The sequence below is a fragment of the Cyphomyrmex costatus genome, unplaced genomic scaffold, assembly GCF_001594065.2.
Source record: "Cyphomyrmex costatus isolate MS0001 unplaced genomic scaffold, Ccosl1.0 scaffold390, whole genome shotgun sequence".
NCBI lineage: Eukaryota > Metazoa > Arthropoda > Insecta > Hymenoptera > Formicidae > Cyphomyrmex > Cyphomyrmex costatus.
In genome coordinates, this window is record NW_017278101.1 from 133299 (window position 1) to 150709 (window position 17411).

Sequence of the window (17411 nt, forward strand, 5' to 3'; positions counted from 1 at the left end):
ATTGTGATTATGCATGTATTTGTGTGTAGAGTTAGAAAATATTTTAATATTCTTATTTTTTCTGTATTTGTAAAATTGTTTTTAGGTTTAATGCGATGCTTATTATATTTTTACAAATATATATTCATCATGCAGGAGAAAAATGAGCACGAGAATCTTATGTAAGAAAAATTTATATTAATTTATTTTTAATATTAAACATTAACTTTTAAATATAATGTAACATAACCATCAAAGATGATTTTACATTACTTGTAACGCTGTTACTTTTTTTGTAATAATTTGATAATGATATTACAATTTTTTATGTAGTAATATATGATATATCGTTATATATAGTAATTGATATATAACATATATAATGTAAATAGTTTGTAATATCTTTCATATTAATATTTCTTATTTCTTTATATAAAAGAAATATTTATTTATAATTTTAATTTATTAAGTTATTATACCATTAAATTTTGTTTTAGGATGTGTACAGGACCTTCATTAGCACAAATGTCATTATTACAAGAAATTAATTTTCCACGTGATTTAGAGCATGCATTAAAAATTTTATATCAAGGTCAAAGTCGCCATCACTGTTCAAATCAGTGTAATAATTATATAAGGTGCATTGAAAGTTTATCGAATGTACAAAGGATAACAGAGCTGAATTATTTGAGCATATTAAAAATATGCTTGTATCTAGAACAATTTGAACTAGACCTTGAAATGAAAAAGTACACATTGTTAAATTATGCAATTGGAAAATGTAATTCAGAAAACAAAATAATTATCAATATGGAATCTTTAAATATTGATCCTCCAAAATTAATCAGACCAGGTGATACTGCAATTTTTAGTGAAAGTACAAATAAAACTCGTACAAACAGAACAATTTGGACTAAAGTCCTAATAGTGGTAAAAAATAAAATCACAGTAAAGCTTTGTCATGGGTAAGTTTAATACTTTTTTATTATGATATGGATTAATCTTTTTACTTTGATATACATTTGTTCTTATTGTGATAAAATGGTTTTTTTTTGTTCTATATTTTTCTTTTATATTTTTATTCTCCAAGGAACACAAGATTACAATGTATTACCAAGTTACCTTGAATTTGTTTGGAATACTTATTTCTGTCACGATATATTCTTTTATTCAGAATTTCTTATATGAAAAGTGGCAAGACGGAAGAATCAAATTTAATCTCTTTCTTAACATGCAACTGCTTTAAAGCTATTTAACGTTTACATGTTTTAATATTTGAAAATACATTTAGTATTTATAACAATGTAGTATATTAGTACAATTATGATAAAAATTGAAGACATAATATTACATAATTAATTATATATATTTTTTAGAAAAACATCAAAAATCGAAAAAAAAAGATTTAATATTAGTTTCCAAAGCAGACATTGGCCATTAAGATGCTGTCATCATGCATTAACAATAATAAGTGAATGCAATTGGCATGAGATTATATATCCACAATTAAAGACAAATTGCACAGAAATAGAATTGTAAGTTTAAAAATTGAATGTTTTGTTATTTGAAACTATAATATTATCTCTATAATATTATCATGACTGTAAATATATGTTGTATAGTGACATTGAATGGATAAATACTAATATAAAGAAGAATGAACAACAAAAGCAAGCAGTGATGAAGATATTAAATAATACAGCACGACCTGCACCTTATATAATTTTTGGCCCCCCAGGTACCGGAAAGACAGCAACATTGGTTGAAGCTATATGTCAAGTAATTTCTTTGTTGGAGATACAACGTCTAATAAAAGATTTTTTTTTTATTTTTTCTCATTTTAATTCTTTGTTTAATAGATTGTGAGACAATATCCGACAAAAAATATATTGGTATGCACACTATCTAATGCAGCAGCTGATGAAATCACCAAAAGATTGATTAAAAGTATTCCAACAAACTTAATATATCGAATGTATGCCCCATCTAGAGAATGGTAAAAAATTTATTTTTGTATATTATATTTCTTGATTTCTTTCTTTTTTCTTTTGTTATGTACAGATTCCTAACATAAATAATATCGCACAAAAAATGTATATCTTTATAATAAAATATAATAAATATTATTATTTCTAATCAATTTCGTGTGTGCTCTTAATTACGGCATAAATTTTATAAAATATGATGAAAATCACATAAATATATAAACTGAATTTTATTTAATAAAAAATAGGTCATCTGTGGATAAAGAAATCCGACCATGTGCAAATTTTGTTCAAGACATTACAATTTTTTTATCAAAAGATATACTGTTGTTGAAAAAAATTATTATTTCAACATTATTATCATCTATAAGGTATACATTTGATATATTATTCGATATTCTTTTTATCTTTTGTGTATGTGTATATTATTTTATATATTAATCTAAATTTTTATTTCTAATAATTAAATTTATATTAAATTAAATTTTTTAGAAGATATATAGTATTCTATACTGTTTATTGTAGATTGATTGGTGAAAATTTCCGGAAAAATCATTTTTCTTATATAATTATTGACGAGGCAAGTCAAGCAATTGAACCAGATATGTTAATTCCTCTCGCAGTAACAAATCAAGCTGAAGATGAAGGGATTGGATTTCAACCACAAATTGTTATTGCAGGTGATCCTTATCAATTAGGACCTGTAATTCATAGCAAGAGAATTGAGCATCTGCTCGGTAAATTTTTTCCAAAATAATATTAAATGTTACATAATCTGTATTGCAATTTTTTTAACTATTTATTATCCTAACAGGAAGATCCATGTTAGAAAGATTAATGAATGATTGTGATCCATATAAAATACAGAAAAATGGAAAATATAATCCGAACTATATAACAAAATTAATTAAAAATTACCGAAGTCATGAAAGTCTTTTATATGTGTCGAATAAATTATTTTATAATGAATTGAAGTTCTGTGGAGGAGCTGATACGCAAATGGCACTGAACTGGTCGCAGTTGCCTAATAAAAAATTTCCTATGATATTTCAAGAAGTATTAGGCACAGAACAAAGATCTGAATCTCTAAGGTTGATACATTTAAGTATATCAATTTTATTGCAATTGCCTTAAACCAAGATTTAAGGTTTCTGAGTAGCTGCTGCGACCATGTTGGATTAATGTCCAGTGATGTCATAAACGAGAAATGACACATTGCAGTTTCTTACATGCAATTTGCAAATAAAGAGAATTCGGATAAAACAAAATAATAATATCGCTTTAAAACACTTATAAAAATGGAATAAAATCTTTTCTTTTTTGATAGTAAATAGATAGTCATAAACGACACATAAAGTGCGTTTACCAACGTTTAATTAATGCTTATTCGTAATCTATTTTCACTTTACATACTTTTTACGACTATTTTAGTTTTGTTTCAAAGCGATCTCATCATTTTTTTTTTACTCAAGCTCTTTATTTATAAATAGCGTCTAAGAAACATTTCATTCCTCATTTATGACGTCACGATTCAATATGACCGTAACGATTATTCAGAAGCCTTAATTCTTTATAATTAGGACATTCCTCTTAGTGTGCTTTCAAAATGCTTATTATTGAATTAATTATTAAATATTGTAGCTTGAATTTTTTGTTTACTTAAATCAATATCGGTTCTTCAGTTATTTTTTTTTTTTTAAATATTTGTTTAATCTAAAAAAAAGTTAATGTTTTATGTTTTTGACAAAAATAAAGAAAATATTTCTACTCCTAGTAGTGTGTCTCTCCAAAGAGCAATAGTCCTATTGATATGCATTTGACTCATTTTAACATATAGTTATTAAAACAGATAATAGATAAGCTAATTGTTTAAGATCATATTGCATAAACTATTATTTTAATTATGTTTACAATTTCAATGTACACTCGTCCACACAATGCTCCCAGCTCCAATACAGAGCACACTAATAGATACAGCCACAGTAATATGTACTAACAAAAAAAGTATATAAAATAACGGGCAAATGAGAGCAAAAATAAACGTAATTGTCTATACATATAGGATAAAGTATACAGTGATTAATCATTTGTTATAAATTTGCTTACATATTAAAACCCAAGTCAAATTAACAACTAATTTCACAACATAGTAATAACTGATCTTTACTAACTTCATATATGAATAAAATATTCATAGTCCGTTTTTTGTAAGATAGACTTATATAAGACCCGAGCAGATGAAAATTTGTAAATATTAATGAAAATCTTTTTAAAAATTTTTAACATTAAATTGATCTTTTCATTTTCTGAATTTTTTTTCTTTATTTTGATGGTTTTCATAATAATAGTCAATGTCTGTCATCAATAACTATCACTGTGATCGATAACTATCATTTTCTGAGTAAAAGTTTCTACTATTGGAAAAAATGAAAAACATGGTTTTATTCAAAGTTTTTTGTATTTGAACATATTCTTTGAACCTTACTTAATGTTCATTTTGCATCAGATTCAAATTTCAAATAATTTCAATGATTACAGTAATTATATTAAATTTCAGTACTTAGTCAATCACTGTACACTTTACCCTACATAAAATGTGTATTTTACTAGTCCGATTTAAGTAATAATTTTTGTATCTAAATACTTAATCTGTTTATTTTTACTGTTTATTTTACTGTCTATTTTTACTCTCATTTGCCCGTTACTTTTTTTGTTATTATTTATCATTTTCAGAACTCAGTTTTATATAATTTATTTTTTTATAATATGTACTATTATTCTAGTTCATCTGAAAAATTTTAAATAGGCTATATCGAAAAGACCAAATGTGTAATTTTTTTCGGTACATTGTTATGTAAACATAAACGTAACATATTTGCAGTGTGTATAACACAGCCGAAGTATTAGCGGTATTGGTATACGTAGAGATACTGATGAATACAAAATTTAAGAAACATGCGATAACACCAAAAGATATTGGAATCATAACGCCTTTTACACGACAAGAGCTGAACATTAAACATCACTTAGCAGCTATGAATTTGAAAGATATAACTGTGGGAACAGTTGAAACATTTCAGGGACAAGAACGAAATGTGATAATATTGTCGACGGTACGATCTATAATCTTCAAACACAATAATAAAGAGCACATTGGTTTCTTATCCAATCCAAAGGTATGTTATTCTACATGTACTAAGTATGAGCACTAATAGTAGTTGTAATTTATACAATTAAATAATAATAGTAATAAAAAGATGAGTGGGGTCAGACTTGGGATCTGCCAACAATGAGTCAATTGTTGGCTTACATAAAACCACACATCAACTTGAATTTTATAAAATTATAAATTTTATAAAAATTATATATTATGTTCTACATATATTGTATATACATTATAAAAAGTTATATATGTATATTCTTTACAGAGATTTAATGTTGCTTTAACACGTGCAAAAGCACTTACTATAATAATAGGAAATCCAAATATACTATGCACAAATAAACACTGGAATTTTTTGTGGAATTATTGTAAAGAGCACAACGGATATGTTTCCTTCAAACAGTTGCCGTTAAAAAAGAATAGCAAAGTAGCAAAATTAATGGGCAATCTTCAAACTCATTCATGTACTGATAGAGGTATATCAAATGCAACAAACTTATCTGTTACCGACAAGGAAAAGGAAAAAAGAAAAACATAAGCGTTATTCGATGTACTTGTACATAAAATGGAAAACTTGACTTTAACAGTCGATTCAAAATAACGAAATAATGATTGATATAGATTTTTAGAGGGCATTACTTCCACATTTCGAATGCAAAATGTATATTGTACACTTATGTAATATACTATTTTGTTAATACAGAATAGACCAAAGGAACGGGAAAATTTAAAAGGCTAAAAGAAAAATTTAGAAACTTTATTCAATTAATTTTAATTAAATCAAATGGAGCATAGTATATCATTTAAAAATCACTTTATTAAGTACCTCAATATGAGTCGCGTCTGATGAACGCGAGTTGATGGGTTACGGTTAGTATTGATAGAATTAAATAGATATCATTGTGCAGTTAATGCTATTTAGTAAACATGAAGCACTGGAGTAATGAACAATATACATTTGCTGTAAAATCGTATTATAAAAATAGACACTCAAGCTGTTTGTAAAGAGTTTCGATGCCATTTTCATCTTCACTGTCACGATTTTCAGCCAATTATATGAACAGCTTGGATGCAGTCATTTTTATAGTACGATTAAAAATGCTTACTGTTTACCATTCCAATACTTCATGCTCACCAAATAGCATCAACGAGAGACTGCACAATGTATATTCAATCCTATAATACAATTCGTAAATATTGCATACTCGCTAATACTGCACAGAACATTTTTCGTTTTTTTGTGTGGGCCACCCTATACTTTAATTTTATCTCACTTCTTTAAATTATTCGAAGAGACTTATAACAAATTCGGTTGAATGCAATTAGTGCGTTTAACTGAAATCATTATTCACTATTAACAAAAAAAGGAACCCAAGTATCCTCTGATTTTTATGATCTTAATATGTTGTTTTGACGAAAATAAAGGGTACGTATCTTTTTATACATGCCCTATCACACTTTTAAGGAGTAAAATTTCCTTAGAAAAAAAATTTGTTTTTTTCTTCGAATATTGAAAATACATATGAGAAAAAAAAAATATATATATATAACAATTTTTTTTAATTTTGTTAATCTTTATTTTTTATAAATTAAATTTTTATAAACAAAAAATTATTTATTTAAATAAAAATGTTTGAGTTATCACATAAAGTACTCTCAATTTTTATTTCGAACTTTTTTTATGTCACAGTTTCAGCAATATTTGTTATGAGAGAGAAGGAAAAAAACTGATTTTTTTCTAAACGACGTTTTACCTTTTAAAAAATGCAATAGAGTATATATATAAATATACATATCCTTTATTTTCATCTAACATCAAAACAACAAATTAAAAGCTCATCAAACTCATGGAAAGTCTTTGTAAATGTAAGTGTCATTGTTATTGTTTTTTAAGTTACTAAAGAATGACGATATTAATATTAAAAATAACAGTTTTTACCAACAAATTGAAGTTATTTTATAAAACAGTTAAATATCATTATTTTTAATTACTTGACAGTGTCAATATTTAGTATTAAATGCAAGTTAGTTATTATCATTGTCTTTTAATAATTGAAAATATTGAAAAACGTTAGTATTATGAAGTATTAACATAATGACTTAAATGTATGTCTCCGATATACATATTTGTTTTATAAGTTAGTTACAATGATACGGTCCATTTAGTGTCACAAATGCTTCGAAGCATTTGTAGCATTAAGTGGGGATCGTAATCATACATTTAAATAAAATATTTTCTTTAAAATAAACATTTTCGGAGGCATTATGAGTGTGCTTATATCATAAAATATTTGTATGAGTATAGGATCAATAATTGTTATACCATAATAATAATAATAGAGTTTTATATATGATTTTTTTATATATCTTTGCATTGATTAGGTTAACTGAATTATGTAAAAAATTCTTGATTTTTTAAATCATAAACATGTTTATTATTGTAACTATAAATTGTTAAATAGTTTTAATATATAAAAAATTTTAGGTAAGCAAGTTTTAAAAGAAAGTTTGTATTGTGATATAGGCGTTTTAAATAAATAAACACATGTACCAATCGATTAAAATAAAGACAAAATTTTTTGTAAAAAACTATTTATTTTTTCACATGGCAATGATTCAAAGACATGTATCCATTTGTTACTGTTCATCGGCAGGGTATTGTACATTTCGCTCTAAAAAAAGGCCTATTTTATTCGAGTAAGAGTTTAGCCTCATTTCCATTAATTTTCTTATCAATATCGTGCTGAATTGCGAACTCGTATTTTACACTGGCGAATAAGATGTCCGTGAGAAGGAAGATTTGTGCTATAGCAAATGCCAGTGTTACTCCAAAGTAAAAATTGGCGTTCGCCGATCTGGAATAAATCCACTGATGCCACACAGTTGGGGCAAAGACAGTGCAAAACAGTAAAAAACAACCTACAATGAATCCTTGTTGCATATCTAGAAAAAAAAATATATTAGAATAATTCGTACTGTTCTTAATAATACAATTAAAATACCGCTAATTAAACTCACGATGAAACAAGTGTTTCCACAGTGGCAGTAGAGATATATAAAAGCCGACGTCTCCGATGCACGGATAGGATTTGAATATGGCAGCTATCGCTAGATAGGAAAATGCCAGTAACATTGGATCACGTCGCAATCGTAGCGCTAAAGGGACTATATACAATAAACTGACGTTTATTTGAAAAGACGCGATAAAAAGCCATCTGAAATGCTCAAACATTTCCGTAAAGAAGTACCAATACAGTCCGATATTTGGACGTAAGTCTGGAACAGTTAGAATAAAACCGATGGTACTCCACAAGAACGACCAGCTTCCCATGATGCAGTAAGAAACTGCGAATAGAATCGCCAGAATACTCGTAAATACGATTAACATCGTAACTATACTGATTTTTCTGTTCTTTGCCGTAGTGGCAACGTAAATAGTTGCCGGTACCATAAGCGACATAGGATAGAGTCCTTGCAATGTCAATAACGCTATCGATGCACAACTCCAAAGCACAGAGCGTCTTATCATTGACAGCAGCGCGATTGAATAGAGTAAATTGGTAAAAACCGTAGTTGTTAGGCCAATGCAATTTAGTATTATATATGGATTAAACAAATAAGCTGCGGAAACGTATAGAGCAGACGTGTTGAGAATGTCTTTAGACTCTTTATCCTCATCCTCTTCTTTCCTTTTCGTTGCCTGCAATTTAAGTCGAAATAAGTATTATACACTTTTATTAAGATTTTAAAATAAATTTAAATTTGAATATTGTGTACCAACCAACTCAATTGCATAATGTTTTGCTGCAAGAGCTAGGCACAGGGCAGTCGTTAAATCGACGACAACAAACAACAGAAATAATGCCCACTGAGGTAAGTACTCCTGCATGAGAGTAAACACGTACAAGCCGATTGGAGTCTCGTGAAATAGATCTCCCTCGTATGGATTTATGCCAAACTTATGCAAGTAAACCCCTTCAGTTACTGGAAAAGAACACATTAAGTCTTATGAAATCGATTTGTTCCTATCAAAACTATAAAGCTGATATCAAAACACAAACTACTGTAAAACCCACTTAATGTATGTTGACTAAATAGGACTAATTAATTTCAAAGATTCAAATACAAATAATATACAACTCGTATAAAACAGAATTAATAATAATAATTCAAACATGCAGATATAACATAAAGAAAATTGAATTATTTGATATTTGTATAAAACAGTAATTACTATAATAATGGATTCAATTGAAGAACTAGTAGTGATAATTCAAATATATTTTTTATTATCTTATTATTTTTATGTATTTTTATATATTTAAATATTTTAATTATCTATTAACATTTTACTTCACAAAGAAAATTGAATTATTTTTACTCATCAGAATATTTGTTACCCAAATGATTACCGCATACCTAGTGGGTCCAATAGACCCACGTAAGTTCCAAAGGGTTAAATAGTAGAAAGAAGATATCGATAGTTCTGAGGTGTAGTCAATATTTTAATTAAAATAAAAGGGCTCTCGAATACAATCGCAAACAAAATTGTGCGCTCTTAAAACGGGAGAATGTATGAAAGTAGGATTCGACTAACCTCTCTTCCAGGAGTTCAAGGCGGTCGACACCTCGACACGGTTGCCGATGATCTTCTGGTACTGGGAGTTCATTATCAGCAATCTGATGGTACCGGCCAGTGCGAAATTCGACAACCACTTTCTCGACATGATTTCTTACCTTCCTCTTTCCACTACCACAATCGATTCATTTGTCCCGCTCGCGGACGTAACCTCTCGTGACACCGGCGTCCAGGATATTCACCGACGAGAACGACGGAGCACCGTTATTGATAAACTGACACTCCCGCGGATCGTCTATGCCGACTCGGTCGTCATTTAATCCGTACGATACGCATCTACTTAAACTATCGCGTAAGGATCATATTGTAAACGTAAAGAGATCGAAGAGATCAAGACGCTGCGCTGCGCAGCGCCGTCCACTGCATTCACATATCGATGATCTGACACTCCCAAATATCCTGATATGCATGCTGGACTTGTATATATCCCACATACATCATCAGAATGTTTATTTTACGATAATTAGAAGTTTTTTCGCTTGAAACAGAAAGTATTTCTCTAGACTCAAAATTATACTTAATCTAATCACATACAGCACGAAGAAAATTTCCAACAGTTGCAAAATAAAGATTCTGCGGAATGCAGCCAATTTAACTTCGCATTTGTTCATGATTATGCTAAAAGAATTGTCGCGATTTCAATGGAAATTTAATTTATTTATTTTAGATGTACATACGAAGTACTTTAATATTTACATTGTCAATTGCTACATTATTATTCTTAATAATAAATGTCACAAAAACATATCGAGATCGATGAGAGAGGTGTATTGATGCAGGACTTGCCCTAAACTAAGAATAAGACACGTGTGCATACACTAACAAATTTAAATAAAACACTAATAAATATTGATACTTTTATAATATCCATCAGCAATTGATATATCATAAAAATAAAACTAATTGTCACTCATCAGTTCAATCATTGTGACATTTAATTTTTAAGGTAAATTATTACGCAATTTTATTAAAATAAATAAATAACAAAAAAGGTATGGCAAAACTGCAAAAAATGTGGAACGCTTCACGATTTTGCGTGTCATCCTTGCGCAGGGGCCATGCTAATCTTCTCTGTATCGTTCCAATTTTAGTATATGTACTGCCGAAGCAAGTACAAGACCTACCTTTTACGATGTTGCTTATATACTGAATGGTACGTTCATGTGCACTAACGAGAAATAGAGTCATAAGTTTTCGCCATCTATCGGCACAACTAGACACTATGCGACGTAACCTCGAAAACATATAAGAGACAGAGGATAAACGATAATTTTATAAATAAAAATTGCAGATTATTTAATGATAAATTAAACATAAAAGAATTTTTGTGGTAAGAATTAATGCGATGTTTTGGTGACGTTGTAACAATTAAATCTCGGTAAAGTACTTCTATGTTTGAAAACATTCCATTGAAATAAGTCAAATACATTTGAATTAGGAATATGCATTTTACATTAAAATATAAATAATAATCTATGTATACAATGTAAACTGTATTTTACATGTCTTCATAAACAATTCATGCATGAGATTTTTATTGTTACATTATACTGTACTAAAACTTTTATCTCGAGAGATTATATATTTTCATTTTTATTAATATTAAACCTAAAATCAAATATATTAACAATCATGAAACATAATTACTTCTTTGTGTATTGTTATCTAGTTTATAATAATTTATTACGTTACTTGTATTGTCTATATAAAAAAATTTGTATAAACTTAACTTAAACAGTATGTAAAAATTTTATGTAAGTGTAATCTTGAAATATGTGGCATAATCCCGATTCGAATGATTAGCGCCAAAGCTTCCGTTTGCTTTAAATTAAATCATGTATTTCAATGTATTTTTTACTCATAGATCCATTGAGAGTCATGCAATTGAAAGGATGGAGGTATGGTGTATTTGTTGGAGGTTTCATCGGACTTTTTGGTATATGCTGTTACGCCACGATGATAGGACCCATGTTGAATCCTGAACCATACAGTATATTATCTGTTTACCTTTATATTATTAATAAACAACTGAATATATCATGCATAGTTAATTATTTTGTTTAATTTTTTTCAGAAAGAATTCGAGAACGAGCCTTTACAGATAAACCTTCATAATTTAAGTTTGTAAAATTTATTTGAAAATTCCTGTAAAATTATTAGACATGTTAGTTACATGTGTGTTGTGATGTTATATAAAATCCTTTTCATATTCCTAAAAAATTTATAAAGGATAGGTAATATAGATATAAAATTAAATAGATTGTTATACAAAATATGTAATATAAATATCTGTTCATATTTATTAAAACTGTATAATTATAGAAAGCACATAAGTCATAAATAAAGATTGTACTCAGAGACTCCAGTACTTGGATACTGACTTTCTCATGACTTATGTGATTTTTCATGTAATCAGTGATTCGATTACCTGTACACTTATATCACATATAAGAAATTTCGTTCGTAAACCGACTAGAAATTTCATTGCATTATATATCCTTGTAACTATATACACACGCATACATAATAGGCCTTATTAAAAATCATCGTCATCACACACGTCGAGGAAGACGTCGAACGCTTGTCGATTGCAATTGCCTTCTGCGGTGAAGACGTATTTGTGAAACGTTCCGTCCATACATACAGCTAAAATTACAAAAAAATAAAAATATGAAGGAAGAAGTGGAGTGCATCAGCGATTTTTCGTAAAATAAATACAATACCTATCACAGAATTGTGTGTGCCAAACGCACAAACACAAGCGCATTCTGGAGGTACTGTGAAGGTAGCCAATGCCCATTGACTCTCGACGTAATTGCCCAAGAAACCCATATTTGAAAAGCTAAAAATGAGATAATATATGAACAGATGTTTGGTTTCGTTAAACAGAAAAAGTAGCATTATAATAACTGTTGTAAAGTCATGATCAAACTCAAAGAGACTGAGATTAGTTTGAAATTTAACTAATTCAAGCAAAGTTCTCCTAACTTGAAATCGATTTTCTCTTTTTTATGATTAATTAAATTCTAATTTAATTTCAATCTCTAGGCTGATTACGACTTAAGAATTCTTTAATACAATTGCATTTAATTCTCCATAAATCTATGAACTAATCGTGTTAAAGAACGATCTTAAAATAGTTACAAAGCTGAGTTTTCTTCTGAAAATGCAGCCTATGTTTAAAAAACGATTAATCCACATACGTAGATCGTCGATTCAAACTGGTATTTTTCAAGGCAAATATATGCACTGTTCCTTTATCGCTCGAAACGCACAAGAATTCCGAATCTCTGCTGAATGTTATGCTTAAAAAATATAAGAAACATTAAAAAGCTGGAAAAAAAATTTGAATTGCACTATGTGCAGTAACATTAGATATTAATCTTATATACTAACCAATAGAGAGTAGCAGGATCAGCACCACGTCTCAATTCAACCAATAAACTCCTACGTACAGAATCCCAAACTCTAATTAAAGTACCCTGAACAGACGCAGTCGCAATCATGGTCCCATTTCCATTAACTGCCAGACACGCCAATGCACCCTGTTGTTATTCCAAAATATATATATATATATGATAATGATAAATATGTAATAATAAAACATTGCTCTCTTTATTAACTACTAAAGTAAAAATTAGGATATTGGATAGTTTAGTACTTTAGCAATTACTTAGCAAACAAAAAATTTAGTCTTAATGCCATGACATAAAAAATATAAAGAATTTTAAAAAAGAAATACTAAAAAATTCAACAGTCTAGATTTGTATTACATTAAAGAAAAAAAAATCCAAGTAGCAAAAAGAAATTAAAATACCTGATGTGCTGAAAGAGTAACAGGTGCACTAGAACTACCAGTCTCGGTAGCTCCAAGATCGACCAATTGCACACTGCCGAGTTTGTGGCCAGGAAAGGCCAACAATTGCCTTTGCGCTGTCGCAAACGTCGCTATTTCTACCAAGCCTGTTGGATTGTCCCTAGTTTCAAGTGTCAACAACCTTCGAACAGGCGTAGGAAACGAAAAGACGTGTATCTCTCGCTGAAGCGCCACTATCATTCTACAATATAATATATTTCTATAGATATCTGATACACAAAAATTTACATTGAGAGAACAAAAGAGAATTCCATACTTGTCCCTTCGCAATCTGACCGCTTTAATGAGACTGGTAAAAGTAACTTCCATGACAAACTTCTTCAACAGATCGTCATAAATCAGAACAGTGTTATCAGCAAATTTAGCACGATTTCCACCGCCTACCACGGCAATCACGTTTGTTCTCCAAAGCATCTCTGCCATGGAAATGCTTCCCATTAAATCATTATCAAAATGCGCCTTCTCAACCAATGGATCGACATTATAGATTCTCAGTCCTGATTCCATGCAACATGTAAAACAACCTGGAAAACAGAAGTTGTTTCATTGTTCAATGTCATAAATATGATAATCAGAAAGAAATGATAATAAGTAGCTTTGGAAAGTATTAAAGAAAAGTAAGAATATAGTTAAACTAATCAAAAAGGAACAAGATAGGAATCATATTCAATTATATGAAAAAGTTGGAAAAATATAGACAAGTTTGCTCCCGCCGTTTTTACAGGTATAAAACTATCTATATGAAAACGGTGGGAGCAAACTTGTAGATAATAAAAGAGAAAATAATAAAATTTAAACCGCAAGAAATGCATAAGAAAGATTATATTTAGACATCACATAACAATCTTAAGAAGATTAAAAGATACGCAAATCCCATCAACTGCGGTAGAAGTAACTCCAAAAAAGCTCAGTGCCAATGAAAAAAGAATATATTTCTTATGTGGGACAAACAGGAAGGAAACTAAAAACACGAATTGCAGAACACCGTAATCACATTAGATGGAATACGAGCTCTAAATCGGTGATAACAGATCACAGATTGGAACAAGGACATGAGTTCGATTGGAATAATGTACAAATTTTAGATGAAGAACCGTGTTATGGGAAACGTATTGTCGCAGAGATGCTCAACATTAAAAAACAGCAAAACAGTCTTAACCTACAAACGGACACATTAGATCTGCATGAAGCATATATTCCTATTATAAACAAGATATGACTTTGCATTACCAAAATCTTAAACATTATAGTTTTGTACGTCGAGTTAGTTGGACGGTTATAAAAGTTTTATATTTGGAACGACTTATATTTGTAATGTGTTAACGAAATAACGATTTTGATTGTCACCGAATTTTAATAAATGACTCTTTTAACGACATGGATTACTTGAGGGTGAGTTTTTTGTCAGAGGGACAATTGCTTGTCACATTGTTTTATTAATATAACGTTAATTTTGTGTCCTTATTAGTACCACAGGGATACATCACAAACGATCTTCCAATCGCTTGATGAGCTAAATTGTTCTCTCGGTGAAATACTCAACGTTTTAGAACATAACAATCTATCATAGTAATTTTCTTGTTTTTTCTGCGTTAACTAAAGATGTTTTACTGCGTTAATTAATATTTATATGTTCATCTGAGGATGGCTCGAATATGCAGCCGAAACGTTATGATTTGACTTATGTTTGCGTGCGCTTTTAAAGTGTGAATTTATTGATATTTTATTTTAATTTATAATATATTAAATGTTTTATTAGTTCACACAATTAATATTGACTCTTAATTGCCTTTTTATTTCATTGACAATTTTCAATACTAAGAGTCCTGTATATTCGTTTTATATTAGAATATATTTCGTAGTTCAAACTGCAGATTAAAGTTTATACCTTGATCTTGATTAAATCTTAGGCTATGAATGCCCCTCGCAGCCATCGTGACTCGCAGTTGGTCAACAAAGAGTCGGCGATAATAATAGAAGCAATCTTTTTAACGGAATTCGGAAGTCTCTTTTTCTTCAGAGAAAATGAATTTTTAGCAACAGTTCAAATTTCGAGTCCATGATGACACAATCAATCTGTATGCATGCATGCCGTAAATAATTTTATTCGAAATTCTATTATTTATTACAATTACTCCTTATATGAATACTATTATTTACAGTCAACAAGTGCCTTCTTACACCAGCGAGCATATGATGCACAGAAGGAGAACCGAGGAACATTCACTATTCAATTACGGGATTCTCTAATCTTAGGGTGCGTTCCGAGTCGCGCATGAAGCGCGTGGACTGCAATACTGATGCACAACACTTTGAAATTGTTCCGTTTTTTCAATGCGCGCCTAACACGCATGAAGCGCTTATGAATTCGGACCGGTTTCCTGTGCGAGCTATGCGAGTTCAAGATGGACGCTATACAAGACGTCAATAAACAATTTCTAATAATTGTAACTTTAATACTTTTAAAGAAAAATGATGAAAGTTCCGATGACAGTTCCGACTCGAGCGATAGTGAAAATAAAGTCGAAGGCATATCTCTAAGTGATACGCAGAAAATATTTTTTCTATTAATAGTAGATAAATCACGTGGAAAACAAATTGGAGTTGAAAAAATTATTGATTACGTCGATCGCGTAATTCCTAATTAATATAACGTCTAATCTATACATTAAATAAATCAAGGTAAAATAATATGCCATTAATTTTGATGAAAGTATTCAACATAAATTAAAAGGGCGAAGTAAAAGTCAGAAGTAAATTACATTTAAAATAATTTAAAAATGTTAACATATTTACAATAGAAATATTACAAAAAATTGCTTAAAATTAAAAACATTATGCCCGTTACTTAAAATTAAAAACATGCTGCGCGTAACAATTGTTAAAATTAAAAACATGCTGCGCGTAACAATTGTTAAGCAATTTTTGTAATATTTCTATTGTAAATATGTTAACATTTTAATATTATTTTAAATGTAATTTACTTCTGACTCTTACTTCGCCCTTTTAATTTTTGTTGAATAATGCCATTAATTTTATCTTGGCTTACTTTCGCCATATCCTCTTCATTTAAAAATAAAATTAATACTTTATTTTTATCCTCTAATAAGACCGGGAAATCATGCAATTGCTGTAATCGCTGTTCCATCGCAAATCGCAAATATTCGTCCGTTCATTGTTGTATTGTCCGGTACTCGTTGCTCGTTCCGAATTACAAATCATGCGCATAGACCGCATAAACGCATCAGACGCATCAACTGCCTCAGGTCGAAAGAGAAGCAGTCAATACGCTGAGTGGAGTGCTGAGAATTCAGTACGGTTAGTACAATCTGGGGAATTCAAGTACTCTCGAAGCGCTTTCGAAGCGCGCAATAGTTAATTCGGAACGACTTTCTATGCAGTCTACGCGCTTCATGCGTAATTCGGAACGCACCCTTAAAGGTGCCATTTCACGCAGCATCAAAACGCCAGTGGCTCTCCCCACTCTGATCCCCTATGAGCCGTTGTCGCTTTGCCGCTTGAAGTTCGATCAAGCCGAACTTCAAGCGGCAAAACGACGACAGCTCGTCTGGACACGTGAAGTCCGCCATTATTCGTCGAAATTGTGCGAGAGAGAAAAAATCATGCTATCTCATTCTAGTGGCGCTGTAAGTTGTAGCTGATTGTAGCTCTACAAACTTCATAGTTTCTGTTTCTGTTTCGTCTCGCCTCATGCATCGTATCATTTTTAAGACCAGGACCATTAATATTCGAAGAAGAAGAAGAATC

The 17411-nt window shown here is 29.9% G+C and overlaps 3 protein-coding genes across 3 annotated transcripts; 1 reads left to right on the forward strand and 2 right to left on the reverse strand.

Moving 5' to 3' along the window:
• Positions 1-129: 129 nt before the first annotated feature.
• Positions 130-11974, forward strand: LOC108776813 (putative helicase mov-10-B.1). The gene is made up of 12 exons (XM_018543528.1): positions 130-161; positions 477-944; positions 1356-1514; positions 1602-1758; positions 1839-1975; positions 2213-2335; positions 2490-2701; positions 2779-3055; positions 4846-5140; positions 5393-5549; positions 11631-11756; positions 11841-11974. Exons 1-12 carry the CDS (start codon positions 130-132, stop codon positions 11879-11881), a joined length of 2184 nt encoding a protein of 727 aa, XP_018399030.1. The 3' UTR covers positions 11882-11974.
• PIG-U (phosphatidylinositol glycan anchor biosynthesis class U) lies at positions 7758-10113 on the reverse strand. The gene is made up of 4 exons (XM_018543560.1): positions 9725-10113; positions 8909-9111; positions 8146-8827; positions 7758-8070 (listed from the first exon to the last, which is right to left on the reverse strand). The coding sequence occupies exons 1-4, from the start codon at positions 9852-9854 to the stop codon at positions 7817-7819; spliced, it is 1269 nt and encodes a 422-aa protein (XP_018399062.1). The 5' UTR covers positions 9855-10113; the 3' UTR covers positions 7758-7816.
• Positions 11975-12199: 225 nt separating the features above from the next.
• Positions 12200-15723, reverse strand: LOC108776838 (WD repeat domain phosphoinositide-interacting protein 4). The gene is made up of 7 exons (XM_018543564.1): positions 15532-15723; positions 13900-14167; positions 13584-13824; positions 13163-13311; positions 12970-13071; positions 12490-12608; positions 12200-12412 (listed from the first exon to the last, which is right to left on the reverse strand). The coding sequence occupies exons 1-7, from the start codon at positions 15575-15577 to the stop codon at positions 12303-12305; spliced, it is 1035 nt and encodes a 344-aa protein (XP_018399066.1). The 5' UTR covers positions 15578-15723; the 3' UTR covers positions 12200-12302.
• Between the last annotated feature and the right edge of the window lie 1688 nt (positions 15724-17411).

Bases quoted from the DNA above. Each gene is read 5' to 3' on its own strand.
- LOC108776838 (XM_018543564.1), bottom strand. From the start codon at position 15,577: ATGGCTGCGAGGGGCATTCATAGCCTAAGATTTAATCAAGATCAAG. The intron at 14,168-15,531 runs GTATAAACTTTA...TCTGTTTTCCAG, and splicing joins AAGATTTAATCAAGATCAAG to GTTGTTTTACATGTTGCATG. The intron at 12,609-12,969 runs GTATGTGGATTA...TCTCATTTTTAG, and splicing joins AGTTTGAATCGACGATCTAC to CTTTTCAAATATGGGTTTCT.
- PIG-U (XM_018543560.1), bottom strand. From the start codon at position 9,854: ATGTCGAGAAAGTGGTTGTCGAATTTCGCACTGGCCGGTACCATCAGA. The intron at 9,112-9,724 runs GTTAGTCGAATC...GTTCTTTTCCAG, and splicing joins CTTGAACTCCTGGAAGAGAG to TAACTGAAGGGGTTTACTTG. The intron at 8,828-8,908 runs GTTGGTACACAA...CTTAAATTGCAG, and splicing joins AACATTATGCAATTGAGTTG to GCAACGAAAAGGAAAGAAGA.
- LOC108776813 (XM_018543528.1), top strand. From the start codon at position 130: ATGCAGGAGAAAAATGAGCACGAGAATCTTAT. The intron at 1,759-1,838 runs GTAATTTCTTTG...TTTGTTTAATAG, and splicing joins TGGTTGAAGCTATATGTCAA to ATTGTGAGACAATATCCGAC. The intron at 2,702-2,778 runs GTAAATTTTTTC...TTATCCTAACAG, and splicing joins GAGAATTGAGCATCTGCTCG to GAAGATCCATGTTAGAAAGA.